The following is a 15367-nucleotide window of genomic DNA, read 5'->3' as shown; positions in this document are numbered from 1 at the left end:
TTATTATAAGCAGCACTCTAAAAATGAAAGACATATGAAAAGTAGCCTGCTTTGGAATACATTTCTATAAAAAGTGGGGACCTTATGTTGCACATATGTTTGTATTAGGTGAAACCAGCCAGATTACTATAGCAGGAATGGTAATCTGATTAACTGTACTTCCTTCATGGAGGAAGGGGAGAGTTGTATATGAGCCTGATGAGTGACCGTGACTCAGAATTCAAGAATAGTTCTGTTTGAAGGCTAGAGCCAATACAATTTTCCATTTCCACCAATGTAGGCTCCATGGCTTTGATTTTCCCAATTAAGGTATGAACTTTATCTGTGGAATATGGCTGGTTGAGGTTGATATATATATAGATTAATACCTTGATTCCTTTCTGAGATATTTCAGCATTTTCTCTTCTTGAAGATTTTAATTTAGGGTGATTAATTTAGAGTGATTACTGCAGTGTGACTTTTGCACAATCTGTTGGTGGGGTGCGTGTCCAACGGGCAAAATTGCCTTTTTCATTCCTTGCTTTCCTGCATTCTTATATGATTTCTGTCCAAAATGGACAGTTATTTAGACTGTTGAGTATGAAGTGCTAATTGCAGATTACTAAATATGCTTAGTTTCTTTTGTATAACTTTCCGATAAAGACATTTTCATGCTAAAAAAATAAAGAACTTCACAGGACAATAGTACATTCCTCAGTTTACATTAAATAAGGTAGTATATTAAAATTGTTATACTTGTTTTACTTGATAATGGCGTAGAGGAGCAAATAGACTTCAAAAGGTCAACAAAACCTGATCTAACCACCGTTACATCAGTTGAGAAGCATCTTATTCTGAATTTTTAATACAATTCAACCATGATGTAATGTGTAAGGATGACATCTTATTTGGCCGATGCAAAATGCACAGAATTATGTATTATTTTGCTTCCGTTTCTGCTGAACAGTGACAGAGTCAAATTTATCCTTATGATTTGATAGTGGTAGAATTTGCATTTAACCACAACCTGATCCAATAAGGAAATGTATACTTTTTTTTAGCATATACGGTATTAGATTTTTATTACAAGGTTCTAAGATCTGTGTCTTGTCCTCTGTAATCATTCAATGGACTAATATGAAAGCTCACTGTCCACTTACAAAGTCCTGGTATAGTGTCAGCACTCTTGCCTCTGAGTCAGAAGTATGTGGTTTTAAGCTCCACTCAGGAGACTTGAACACTTAATCTAGGCTGACACTCCAGTGCAGCACTGAAGGAATACTGCACTGTTGGAGGAATTGTCTTTCGAACCAGACGTTAAACCAAGGTCCTGTCTGATCTCTCAAGTTGACGTAAAAGATCCCACGGGAATATTCAAAGAAGAGCAGTGGGGTTCTCCCAGTGTTCTGGCCAATATTTATCGCTCAACCTATATCTCCAAAACAGATTATCTGGTCATTTATCTTATTGCTATTTTGGGACTTTGCTGTGTGCAATTTGGCTGCTGCGTATGCATCCATTACAACAGTGACTGCACTTCAAAAGATACTTATTTGGCTGTGAAGTGCTTTGGAACATCATGAGAACACGAAAGGCACTGTATAAATGCAAATTCTTCTTTCTTTGGTAGTGTGTTCTTCTTTCTTTAGTTGCATTACAGAAATGGGAGGTGCTGATGAAACATTGTATCAAGCATTATAAAATTCACCTTAAAAGAACAATAGTACAGGTGATGAAAATTTGAAACAAAAAACAAAAAGCACACAACAGGCCAGTCAGCATCTGTGGAGAGGACAGACAAATTAATGCTTTGGGCACAGTCCCATTCCTCATTACTGTAACTAAAGAGGCAGATGGGCATCTTAATACAATCAGAAAAAGGAGGGAGCATATACATAAAGCAATGAAAGGAATGATGAGTGGAATGATATAGCAGATCATCTCAGTGAAGTACTGGGCAGGAGTATTAGGGCATTGCAGAAATAAATGGGTGTGTAAATAGGTAAGGTAGTGGAGACCTGGGGCGATGTGAGGATTTGAGTGAGCTCGAAAATCTGGATCAAGAATCACATTGAAACAGGTCCATTTGCACTTCATTCCTTTTATATTTATGTCTAAACGGCTGGGTTTAGACATCTTTAACATGTTCCTTAATTTCTCTTCCAAGCTTTCTTAAGACCAACCTTTCTTGGGCTGCTCTTGAAGGCAGGCTCCTCCTTGCCCTCGACGTCAGGGAGCCCGAGTGAGCCAATGGTTTTTGGCTGGCGGAGTCCCGCCCGAAGGCGGTGAGGATTGGTTGCTGCAGCGGCCGGTGGGCGGGCGGGGAGGCGGAGACGGGGGGAAAGAACAGCTCAGGAGTGGCTGCGGCAGGCGTCGCTCAGGCGGTGCGGTGCTATCAAGTTGCGGCGGAGCGGAGCAGGGACGAGACGGGCTGGAGAGCAGAAGCGGAGTTCGTGCAGCTCCAACTCAGGAGAGGGAGCGCCGAGGAGCAAGCGACCTGCTGCTAACTTCACCCAGAGCATGTTTCAGCACTCTGCAAGACACACCGCCGATCGCCTTTGAAAGCAGAGCGTTTGCAAAGAGGAACCAAAAGGTGAAGGAGGGAAAGAGAAAAAAAAGATTGCTTGTCTAATTTGTTCATTAAAAAAAGTGTGCAGGACCTTATTTTCCAGTCCATTGCCATGCCAATCATTGCAAATATATCTGTATTGCATTTGCCGCTCGATCCGCTCGGCACATCTCAAATTGCCGTTAAAAGTATTGGAAATATCATTGTCCTGTGTAAACAGCAGGGCTGCAAATAGGTTTTTAATTTGTTGCTTTTGATTGCACTTGTAGTTATTGCAGATTTTTGGCTGCGGTCTTGTGCTTGTCCTGTGTAATTGCAAAACAGCTTTTAATTAGTTATTTTTTTTGTTGTTTGCCCTCCCTCTCCCTTCTTCCTTTAACCCAACTGTTCCAGAAGTTGACGGCCGTTTCGCGGGGAGGGGGAAGAGAGCGAGCGAGCGAGAGAGAGAGAGAGGCGAGAGTGCGGCTGCAGGGTCTGGGGATGGAGTTGCCGGCTGGCGTGTACCTGCTGCTGCTGCTGCTGCTGGCGGCGCTGGCCGCTCCGGGGCTGGGGCAGGAGAAGGACTACACGGTGCGGGAGGAGCTGCCCGAGAACGTCCTGATCGCCAACTTGGTGCGGGACCTCAACCTGACCGACCTGCGGCTGCCGCTCACCTTCAAGCTGGTGTACAAGACGGGGGACAGCCCCTTGTTGCGGGTGGAGGACAGCACCGGCGAGCTCTTCACCACTGCCCACCGGATCGACCGGGAGAAACTCTGCGCCAACATCTACAGCGAGAGCCGCTGCTTCTACGAGGTCGAGGTGGCGGTGCTGCCCAACGAGGTCTTCCAGCTGGTGAAGATGAGGTTTCTGATCGAGGACATCAACGACAACGCTCCTCTCTTCCCGTCCACCGTGATTAACATCTCCATCCCCGAAAACACCGTCGTCAATTCGCGCTACTCCATCCCCTCCGCCGTGGACCCCGACGTGGGGATAAACGGGATCCAGCACTACGAGCTGCTGAAGGGGCAGAATGTCTTCGGGCTGGACATCATCGAGACCCCCGAGGGCGACAAGTGGCCCCAGCTGATCGTCCAGCAGAACCTGGACCGGGAGCAAAAGGACACCTATGTGATGAAAATCAAAGTGGAAGACGGTGGGGTTCCTCCAAGGTCCAGCACGGCCATCCTCCAGATCACTGTGACGGATGTCAATGACAACCGTCCTGTTTTTAAAGAGAGTGAAATTGATGTCCATATCCCAGAAAATGCACCTGTGGGCACCTCGGTGATCCAGCTGCACGCCACCGACGCGGATCTGGGCTCCAATGCCATCATCCGCTTCTCCTTCAGCAACCAGGTCTCCGCTTTGGCCAGAAGGCTCTTCGCCATCGACAACGCCAGCGGTCTGATCACTGTCAGGCAGCCACTAGACCGGGAGGAGTTCCCTGTTCATAAATTAACCGTCTTGGCCAGCGATGGCAGCTCGACCCCGTCCAGAGCGGTGATCACCATTAACATCACCGACGTTAACGACAACGTGCCAACCATCGACACCAGGTACATTATTAACCCTGTCAACGGTACGGTGTTGCTGTCGGAAAACGCGCCGCTCAATACTAAAATCGCGCTGATCACGGTCACTGACCAAGATGCGGATTTAAACGGGAAAGTCACCTGCTTCACCGACCACGATGTCCCATTTCGTTTGAAGCCTGTATTTGATAACCAGTTCTTATTAGAAACTGCAGCCTTGCTGGACTATGAGAGCACAAAAGCATATACTATTAAGATAGTGGCTTCCGATGCGGGCAAACCACCGTTAAATCAATCAGCCACTGTGGTGATTAAACTGAAGGATGAGAATGATAACGCTCCTGTTTTTAATCAGCCCGTAATTGGGCTGTCAATCCCTGAAAATAACACCCCTGGTACACAGTTAACAAAGATCAGTGCCACTGACACGGACAGTGGGAAAAATGCAGAGATCACTTACCTCCTGGGTCCCAGTGCCCCATCCATCTTCAGTGTAGATCGGAGAACTGGCATTCTGTCGGCTATGAGGAGATTAGATCGAGAGAAGCAAGACCGCTATGTCTTTACGGTACTGGCCAGGGATGGAGGCAGGCCTTCTATTCAGAGCAATGCTACTGTGGTTGTGACTGTGTTGGATCAAAATGACAACAGTCCTTCCTTCACACACAGTGAGTACAATTTCTACGTGCCTGAAAACTTGCCCATGTATGGAACAGTTGGACTTATCACAGTTACAGATGCAGATGCAGGAGGTAATGCAGCTGTTAGCCTTTCCATCTTGAATGATAAAGGCTACTTTATAATTGACCCCACCAGTGGGGTCATCAAGCCCAATATTACATTTGACAGGGAGCAGCAAAGTTCTTACACATTTCAAGTCAAGGCTGTGGACGGAGGTAGGCCTCAACGGTCTTCAGTGGCCAGGGTGACCATAAATGTTGTTGATGTAAATGATAACAGTCCAGTGTTTGTATATCCTCCGTCTAACTTTTCGTATGAACTGGTATCTACTTCCGCTAACCCCGGCTCGGTAGTGGGCAAAGTTTTTGCGATAGACAATGATACAGGGATGAATGCAGAACTTCGCTACAGCATAGTCAGTGGGAATTCCAGAGGACTGTTTGCCATTGATCCAATGACTGGCAATATTACTTTGCAAGAAAAAGTGACCACAACAGACCACGGTTTATACAGGCTAGTGGTGAAGGTCATTGATTTGGGACAACCTGAATCCTTGCATGCCATGGCACTTGTACATTTGTTTGTGAATGAAACCATCAACAATTTCACATATGTCCAAGACCTGGTACGGAAGAGCATGGAGACACCTTTGGATAAGAATGTTGGAGACAGTCAGCTGACCCCACAGACCAATGATTATATTAAAATTGTTATTGCCATCATAGCTGGGACTATGACCGTCATTCTTGTCATTTTTGTAACTGCTTTGGTACGTTGCCGCCACACGCCAAGACATAAAGCTGTGCAGAAGGGGAAACAGAGTGGGGAATGGGTTTCCCCTAATCAGGAAAACAGACAGATTAAGAAAAAGAAACGAAAGAAGAAGAGGTCTCCAAAGAACCTTCTTCTAAATTTTGTTACAATTGAGGAGTCCAAACCAGACGACCCCGCCCACGAGCACATCAATGGTACCTTGGATCTTCCGGTGGAATTGGAGGATCAGACTATGGGGAAGTACAACTGGGGCACGACGCCTACCACTTTTAAACCCGATAGCCCAGATCTAGGAAAACACTATAAGTCAGCATCCCCACAGCCCTCCTTTCAAATCAAGCCAGAGACTCCAGTGCCAGTGAAGAAACACCATGTCATCCAAGAGTTACCGCTGGATAACACATTTGTTGTGGGCTGCGACTCCCTGTCCAAGTGTTCTTCGAGCAGTTCTGACCCCTACAGCGTTTCAGAGTGCAGTTGTCAGGGAGGCTTCAAGACTGCAGGGCCAATCCACACCAGACAGGTAATGCAGAGATTCTAACTGGCCCTCACAGAGAGATCTTGTCTTGAAGATTAAAAGCCTGAATGGTCATGCATGGCTGAGGCATTGAAATGTAAACAGCTTGTGATTCATCAATGTTGGAGAGAGAAATTAGAATGAAGTGGCATTTTAGCTGGTGGTGATTGCTGAGTTGTTTCAACAATATGGTCTCTAGGTGGCACTGTAGTACTTCCTGGGTGTACAGAAAGCTGCAGCAGTTGTGAAGAGAAGGGCGCTACAAGTATACTGTGGAGTAGCAAGCACAGGAATCCTGAGATGCGTAGTGCAGGTGCAATGTGAGGCTGTACAAAATCGATCTTTTGGTTTCTGTTCAGAGACGTTGGCACCAGCAGTAAGGAAGGGAGGAACAGACCACACATTACACAGCAAAACAGTATCCCATTATACCGAAGAACAAAGACAGTAATATATTTTAAAAACTTGTAATAAAACTGCTGTGACTCGACCATTGCCTTTCTGTTAAATAAACATGCTTTTGTAAGGAATGTTCTGTAATTTCTAATTTGGAGATCTCCAGGGAGGAGGGGAAGAGTTGCTTCTCAATTCTGCTTAGTAGAATAAGTAAATGGAAATTCTCAAATGCTCAAACCTTGGAATGTCAGAATTGCAACAGCATGATTATTCAAGTTTTGATACTTCTAATATGACTTCTCTATCACAGTGCATGCTGAAGCCTGGCTGCTTAAATTAAGTGTCTATTTTTAAAGTGTTGAACATGCACGTTGATTTACTTAGGCAGCAGGCGTATTATGTACCTTCTATGTCTTAAAAAATTGACATTCAGTTTACAGAGTCAGGCCTCTGGATCGCAACTGAGAAATACATTCTCATTTTGCTCATGCCATCCCTTCATGCTTTTAAGAACGTATTTGTGAAAAATAAGACTGAGGGTAAATACAAATTTTGTAGCAAAATGGGGGAGGGGCAGGTAAGATTAAAAATGCAAGAGAAATGGACATGCCCCAAAAAGTGTTCAGAAGTCCCGGGGTGGAAAGAGCGATGGTGACACGGGAGCTTTCAAAAGCATGTTGATTGACAGATGTGTTAGGAGAATGATGTACTTGCAAACCTTAGCGGCGACAAAAGTGCTCAATGATATGCAAATGTTTCAAATGAAACAAGTGGCAGAACAGTGTGTACTATTGAACATTGTAATGTCTGTTTAATGTGGCTCTCTGAATCTCCATTATTCTTTACTATGCTGCATTCCTTTGAGACCAGTTTAACTCTGGTAGGCAAACGGAACCGTAGCTGGAGCCAAACAGCTACCGGCTTTGTGACTCAATTAATTATTCAACTGCTTGGAGGACAATCGCATGTACTATTTGTCTCAAGTATTTTCTCTGTGTAGCTTTCGTTTTCGTCTAGCATTTAGGTCAATATATCTGTGTTACCAATCACAAACAAACCCCCTCACTTGCCGTCAGATTTGCAGAGAAGGCCCAGTAAGAAAGAGTTAGTTCACTGAGCAGCTCCAGCTCAGAGTTGCAAAAAGAATTTAGCTCCAGGAATTATATTTTACTGATTTTGGCGCCTATTCATCTATCAATATGTTTGTCTCCTGGTGCTAATAAACATTTCATTTGGATCAAAGATTGGTTCTGTGGCTCTGTTCTATTCATGTGAATTTTAAACCACACTCATTCCCCTCCCCCGCCCACTCTCAATTGTTTGCAAAGTTTTGGGGACTTCAACCCTTCTATTTATTAAACCACTAGGAGTCAGTAGTTCTACCTTCTTGAACGATTAGATCATGGTCTTCCTGAGGATTGGCTGAACAGTAAACAAGGCTGTAACCTGATTTCACCGAGAACGTGCGATTAAACTGGTGCAGGCAGCCAGCTACTCCGCAGCTGTGTGCATCTTGCAGGATGCCCAGTAAAACTACACATGATTGTCCAAACCTATTTTGCATACCAAAATAATTTCACACAATGCCTTTTCTGTAATCTAGGTTAAGCTTTCCACATTTATAGAAGAAATATTCTGTTGGTAATGATTTTTGGTGGTGGGGGGTGCCTTCCCAGATATTTTATTCTGGCTTTCCTTAAATTGGTGCCCTATGTTGGTATTTGTGGTAAGGTACAGACATGTGTGCACTTTAATATAAAGAATACCGTGTATATATTCAATCTATTTTATGAAAATGCTGTAATTTTACCGTTCCAAAAATATGTTTGTTTGACTCCATTAATACATTTATTGAAAGTTACCTCCTACTTAACACAGCGAGGAAGAGGCTAGCCTGTAATTAAGGATAGAAGGTGTGATTTAACAATGAGAGACCTGTGGCCCTTCTCATCCTTGGTAACTATGGTTGTGTCATTGTTGATGGTGCTTTATAAGATCCATCTGCTGCTGTTGGCCAGTTTGAAGAACCAACACGATCTGTTCATTTTATTTTTTCATGTCTTATTGTTAGAATATTTCCAGAGTTAATACTGGACATCCATTGCATCTCAAGTAAACTGTTTTTCTTTTGATTCATCACAACAGATTGAAAGATGATAAGTGAGAGCAGCAGAGACTTGTCTTACGATTCTTAACCGTGGGATTATTAAGTAAAGTCCTGAATGTCATTTGCAGGCTCCATGGATTACTTCTTTCTGTGGTATTCCGCATAGATCTATAGTACTACAGATGCTTTATCTGTAACAGTAAATCAAATAAGCACAAAGCATGCAATAAATAAAATAGAGCAGAAAGGTGTATAGTTTCCACAAGAAATGCTCTTTCAGAGCTGGCAAAACATCATTTGCTCAGGCCATTTTTCTTTGTTCACAGAAATGTTATGGTTTTATAATAAGATTATACAATAAGTACAATCTGTCTCATTTTAAGTACCGATGTTTAGGTAGTGTCAGTGGAAGAGAATGACTGATTTCCATTTGGTGCAACTCAAATCGCCATTCAAGTGGCCAAAAGGGGGGAAACCAATCTTGTTATTAAATCTAAATATGCGAGGCAGTGCTTGTTTGTTTTGAAAGAAACTGTTCAGTATGGGCTAATGTTCTTTCTTGTTGTGCAACATGGTGTCATGACATTGAATTGATTGTAGTGGAACTTCGTCATTACAAACTCACTTTTTTAAACCCTGCCTATATCTTTCAATTCCCACCAATGCTCTGGTAATTTCTACATACCAGGAAGATCCCAGGTTTGATCTGCAGTCTTTGCTGCTGAATCGCAGTCTCTGATCTCCGTGTGTATGTGTTCTGGAGGAGGGGTTACGCTGAGGATGTTGCAATTGATCTCATTGCTTCTGGACTGAGAACTTGAACAATTGGATTGGTTTGATTGGTACTCAATGACCCCTATGAGAAGGTGTGCATATGTACACTTCAGTCGAAGGCAGTCAGGCCTCTGCTGTTGAATATCTTGTCGCCAGACATGAAGACTGGCCACTTTGGCAAGGTGCTGAAGGGTGACAATTGTGTATGGAACCTATGCCTTAGCATGATTCAACCTTTACCAGTAGAGAGCACAAAATATATATATTTTTTAATTTTGCATTTAAAAAAATCTTGGTCATGGTGAAAGATCCATTTATTGTTGGTGTAGACATCCTGGCCACAATGAGACTTGGCTGGTCCCTGTGAGTTTGTAATAATAAGATTTGACTGCACACTTGCAATGGTTTGTGAAATGTGCAACATTTATTTTGTGTGCTTGTGTATGTTGATTTTTATTATTCCTGCAATTTCAAGTAAGCAACTTGCAGTTGTACTTATTAAAAGCAACAGTTAAATTCACTGTTAAGTGCAATGTGGTGTAAAACAGCTCCATCTCAATTTTAGTGGTGGATGAACCATTTCTTTCATTTAAAGTAAAATTCATTTTGGTATTTATACATTTTTTTGTATTTTTGGTATGGCCTGTGTACTTCATTTTGTATATTTTACACGCGTTTAATGTCTTTTGTGCAAAACTCATTTCTTCATTAAACTTTTTTGCATTACACTAATACATGAGCAGAATTGTTGGTGTTTCGCGTCTTAAGGTTTGTGATGGGAGTGTTCTGTTCTAGCTCTTTAAATCAGCTCATTTTCTACTCTTCTCCATGTCAATTTTCTCTCTTCCTCTCCTGAAGGTAATGATTCCTTTTGTTGGGAGTAGGATTCAATGAGCATCAATTAACTTCTGAAACTTCGCCCAAATGACCACTGTTCATGTACAAACCTTGACAGTGAGTACCAGACAGCTGTTCGACTGTAGTGCATCACAGCTGTGCCTTGTTCCTGCCTTCATCCAATGCCTGTACAGGCGCACTCCTGCCAGGGGTCACTGCATGGCACTGAGGAGCAGGGACCTGGGATGGTTTTTGTCCTGCATAACCCAGGGAAGCTGAGAGCCACTTGTAGCACCAACTGAGATTAATTAACTCAGCACAGGATTGAAGCTGGGACTCTTCCTGGGAATTAGCGACTGGATAAACTCCCTGAGCCTTTAGCAGAGCTCTTTTTGCCTCGCCTGTTACTTGTCCATGTGCGCAGGAGAGATTCAAGCTGGTTGTTTCCCACACTCTCACTGAAATATCATTCAATGCTCATCAATACTTTGCCCACAAGGTCTGTGTTATTGAGGGATCCTAGATAAGAGGCTATCATTCCATGTGTAGGGGCAAGATGGCAGGTCTCGATCCTATTCCCATTCAAAAGCCACATTTCCCAGCATGGGGTCATTGGATATCGATCAGGAACCATGGTCGATTTTTTTCTCCTCCCTCGCTCAGGAAACTGTATGCCAATTGTACAATCAGTTGTCTCGGCACAGAGCAGTGATTGAACCTGGGATTATTCTTGGTCTGTATGGCTCAGTTCCAATCTGGGCAGACCACTTATCAAGGGAGCTTATGCCCAATTTCTAATCCAGTGGAACAACTCTAAAGGTGCTTTTCTCCTAAACAAGTGAAACTGACTACAGAAGTGCAGATCTCCCTCTTCAACTGCATTCCACAATGTAAGCAAGCCCAAGTTTCAGGAACCAGCAGCATATTCTAAAATGGGGGTTCATGATCAAGCTTAAGGAGCTGGGTTGCTGTGGGAGCTGTTCCTACACAATTGCTCCCTGTGAGTCATTTTCTGATGGAGCCCAGTGCACTTGCAGAGATTGGCTGCCCAGTCTGAGTGTAAAAGTAGGAGAGTGATACTTCCTCTAAGTGCAAGTATAGAAGTGGCTTTTGCTTGGGTAATGCAGCTTAGCATATTAGATTATGCAAAAGGAGTGGGTTTACATCATCACTTGAACATTCCCCTTTCCTTTTTATATTATGGGGAAAACCAGATCTAAATTATACATTGGCGATCAGAATTAAATTGAAATAGATATAGATATAGTGAAATGCCAGCCTTCACTATTGTAAGATGACTACATTTCAATCCATATGTCTGTTAGTGTTTCACAAGAAGAATCTACTTTCTGCAGTGAGAATGGTTGTTACTGATAACTCCAATCGGAATGATTGGAGGGCAGTACCGGTGGAACCAATCGGGCATTATTTTCTCCTGGTGACCATATGTGAACTTGGGCAGAACATTTTTAAGATGAGCTGATGGTTTCCGAGAACTGGGGATACAGTTGTGGCTATTTCCCGTTTGCCTTCCCTAGAATTATACTTAACAAATAAGCTGTAAATATGCAGCTTTTCAAAAACCTTTTTTTTTCCCCTCATGCCCAGCTGTTGTTTTCTGCGAAGGTTTATTTTTTCCAAGACTGATGACAGACAATTTGTTTTGAGATACTGAAGATGTTCCCTGGTTGAATGAATTAACTGGCTTCATTTGAACATTCCTCCATTAAAACAATGACAGCACTTCAGAAGTAATTTATTGGTCATGAAGCGCTTTGAGACATCCTGAAGAAGCAATAAGGTGCTCTATCGATGTAAGTCTTTTTTTCCTATCACTTGACTAAATAATTGCCAGGGTTTGAAAATAAAATATGGAGCGGGGTTAGAGTGCTGATTAATTTTACTTAATTAAAAAAATTACATTGAGATTCCCGTATGTAGAATAGCACCACAGCGTACTACTGTGATGTTTGACCCAGACTGTTGGCCTTTATGTGGATGAGTTGTAATGCCTGATTATGTTTGTAATTCTGAAAGCTGTTTTCAATTTGTTTGCACGCTTATGGTGGAGATCTCTTTGTTACTGTGCAGTAATCAGGGAGCGTCCACACTAGTAGAGTAGTCAACACCCATGGAGAAAGGTGAGAAGTAACATTAATAATCAATAGCAGTATAATAAATTGCAGTGCCAGATTGGAGGCAGTTAGTCAGGCCCAACTAAAGCATAAAATTCAGTTCTCTGTTCCTGAATACTGCACTTCAGTTTTTTTTTTCAATGACTGCTGCATGTAATTTTTTTTAAATTTCCAGTGCAACGGCAAGGCAAAAACGAGCAATATAGGATCAAAAGTTGGCAATAAAGGGAGATGAATGCATCCTTTTTTCCCATTTATGTAGCGCCTTTCACAACCTCGGGACATCTCAAAGTGCTTCACAGCCAATGTAGTATTTTTGAAGTGTAGTCACTGTTGTAATGTAGAAAAAGTGGCAGCCACTTTGCGCACAGCAAGATCCCACAGACTAATGAAATAAATGGCCAGATCATCTGTTTTTAGTGATGTTGGTTGAGGGATTAATGTTGGCCAGGACACCAGGGAGAACGTCCCTACTCTTCTAATAGTGCTGTGGGGTCTTTTACGTCAGACGGGGCTGAGGTTTAATGTCTCATCTGAAAACGGCACCTCCGACAGTGCAGCACTCCCTCAGTACAGAACAGTATGTAATAATGAGCAGGATTCGGTGAAATAGGATACTTTCTACAGATATGTCAACACATGTGACTTTTTGCTCTTTAGTACCACCGACAGCAACTAACGTTCCCGTGAAGCTGAGCGGCCGCGCAGCAGTCTGGACGTCCCGCACAGGCCACTCACCGGCTTTTGCATGGGAGAAACCGTGCATGTGCGAAGATTTGAATGGGCTGTGCAGCCACTTAAAGGGGTCGCGCACCCCCAAAAAATACAGGGAACATTGGCGACCACCCCAAATATTCTTGCCAGACTCACTAAGACCGGCTTCCAGCAAAATCTGTTACAAAATGGTCTTTCCGGCTGCCAGCCTTAGTGAATCCAGCAAGTTGCCAACTGCAGCACAATAGTCCTACATTGGGTGCCCAACTAAGTGCAATGTAAAAGCAGCTATAAAGAGGGTGGCTGAAAAGCACAGCCCATAGCAGAATGTAAGTAGGCATTCATTTAAAGATTAGTGATGTAAAATCTACCCTGTGGATTGAGTTATACCATCTAATAATGAATATTCAGCATGTAGTTCCACAAATTTAGGCGACATTGGAATAAAATCTCTTCTTTTTTGCCAATTTCCTTTCCTCTCCTGACTCATGTTGGGGTCATGGTTCCCAGCATTGTATCCAAGTTGCCTCCTGTGAGTGTAAACAGTGTTGGTAAGATATTAACCACGGGGTGCATGACTGATTAACCTAATCCTATTTTAACCCTAATTTAATCCATGTATTTATCAGCAGGGTCACTGGATAGGGAACAGGAGCAGGAACCCTGGTAGAATTTCCCCTTTCAAGCCTGACAGGTAATTGTAGTGCCCCTCCTGCCAACTCAGCTGAGATCCACAAACTCTACTGAAGCCCAAAATTAAACCTAGATCCTCCCAGAGAGAAGAATTTCTTTAGTTACTACTAAAGAAATTCTTCCCCCATGGCATAGTATGGCTTAGTCACATATTGCCTTTGTCAACTTGGCTATTGAGGGGACATATGCTTGCAGCAATTGTTGGATTTGGAGTGTCTTGCGTGAAATGAGGTTGGGCAGTTAATGGCAACTTGCTACCAGGCAAACTTCCATTAAAAATCTTGGAATCTTACAGTCCCATTCTGAGACACACAAGCAAGCAAAATTACTATTACAGTAGATGAAGGCTTTACACATTTGTATGACATTTCTCCATCATCCATTTTAATGCAGACAATCAGCTGTGTTATGTTGGTTAACACTCCCATTAAAATAGTGGACAGTGGGATGACTAACGAATGCGTTTGCGTATTTGCCCACTTACGTTACCAGCAGTAATTTGTAGACATTGTGACTTTGGGACGTGCATGCAAATTAGGCTAATGCTCGAGACGAGAAAACTGACAAGCTGGATAAGTTTTTGCTGGGGGCAATGTGTAAAACTAGGCTTGTTAATTCCCTTTATATGAATCTGGCAATGGAATGAACTGCAGCACAAACTTGGCAGCCTAAAGCCTGGAAATTGCAGGTGCCAATCTCAAAGCAGCATGAAAATATGCTGCTCCAGGGGTAGTTTTCATGCCAGTGTGGATTTCTACGCACTGTATGATAGCCCCTGAGCTCATTGCCAGGCTTTTGTTTTAAAGATGTCACCACATTCAACGTGCGATGACGTTAGTCTCTTTAGAGTTGGCCATATGTGCTGCAATGCTTCCTAACGTGCAGTACAATGTAAAACAGGCAATTAGACTAGAATGTCAGGTTCACGGTGAAGCTTGCATCCTGGCCTTTGATCCACCACAAGGTGGTTGTGCATAAGGCTGCAAGTTTTGCATGGAATCCATTAATTCAGTAATATTCCGTGAATGCCAGCGTCCTTTAAAATCAAATGATTAGTTTGGAATTAAGTGCTCATGTACCTTTTACATTTTTTGTATTAATCAGTTATAACCATCAACCACTTACTAAATAATACGATTCTTCCTACCAATTCATGTCAGAAATTTAAATCGGTACTTTTATAGGGACAGAAAGCTCCCTGCCATATCGTCTCTATACTGGACTCTGGTGAAGCATGAAGACCAGAAATACTGACCATCAGAATAGAGGCTACCCTGATGGTTACTTTTTAATTGTAAAACAAAAATGTCTGAACGAGAAAAACAGGTGAGATTGCAGCTTTAAACAAAACAGAGCCTTGCTCTGGTCTCAGTTATGCAGGTCAGAATATCAGTGTCATAGACACTGTTACTGTCTGACAATTCACATAGTGCAAAGCGCAAATGGATTTTGATACTCAATAGCAATATAGTTAATTTGTGAGTTTTTAGCTTCTAACCATGAAAAGACAAACCATGTAGATGGACAGACATCCCACAGGGTGTCTATGTGCATTAATAAGTAACCTTCGATATTAACCCTTTTAATATTGCACTGGCTGTTCTTTGAAGCCAAAGCATTTGTAAAATTACATAAAGTAGAATCTGAGACTATGTAAAACCGTAGAACACTTAT

General features: G+C 42.7%; 1 protein-coding gene across 1 annotated transcript; it reads left to right on the top strand.

The window, feature by feature from the left end:
• Nucleotides 1-2381: 2381 nt before the first annotated feature.
• Nucleotides 2382-8623, top strand: pcdh11 (protocadherin 11). The gene is made up of 2 exons (XM_085996040.1): nt 2382-2572; nt 2942-8623. Exon 2 carries the CDS (start codon nt 3029-3031, stop codon nt 6059-6061), a length of 3033 nt encoding a protein of 1010 aa, XP_085852166.1. The 5' UTR covers nt 2382-2572; nt 2942-3028; the 3' UTR covers nt 6062-8623.
• Nucleotides 8624-15367: the final 6744 nt, after the last annotated feature.

Source organism: Somniosus microcephalus, chromosome 1, assembly GCF_052327205.1.
Source record: "Somniosus microcephalus isolate GS21.2 chromosome 1, FLI_Smic_1.0, whole genome shotgun sequence".
NCBI classification, from domain to species: Eukaryota; Metazoa; Chordata; class Chondrichthyes; order Squaliformes; family Somniosidae; genus Somniosus; species Somniosus microcephalus.
The sequence above is the reverse complement of the archived record's forward strand: the minus strand, read 5'-3'. Positions and strand labels throughout refer to the sequence as shown.

Coding starts and splice junctions, on each gene's coding strand:
- pcdh11 (XM_085996040.1), top strand. CDS start 3,029: ATGGAGTTGCCGGCTGGCGTGTACCTGCTGCTGCTGCTGCTGCTGGCG.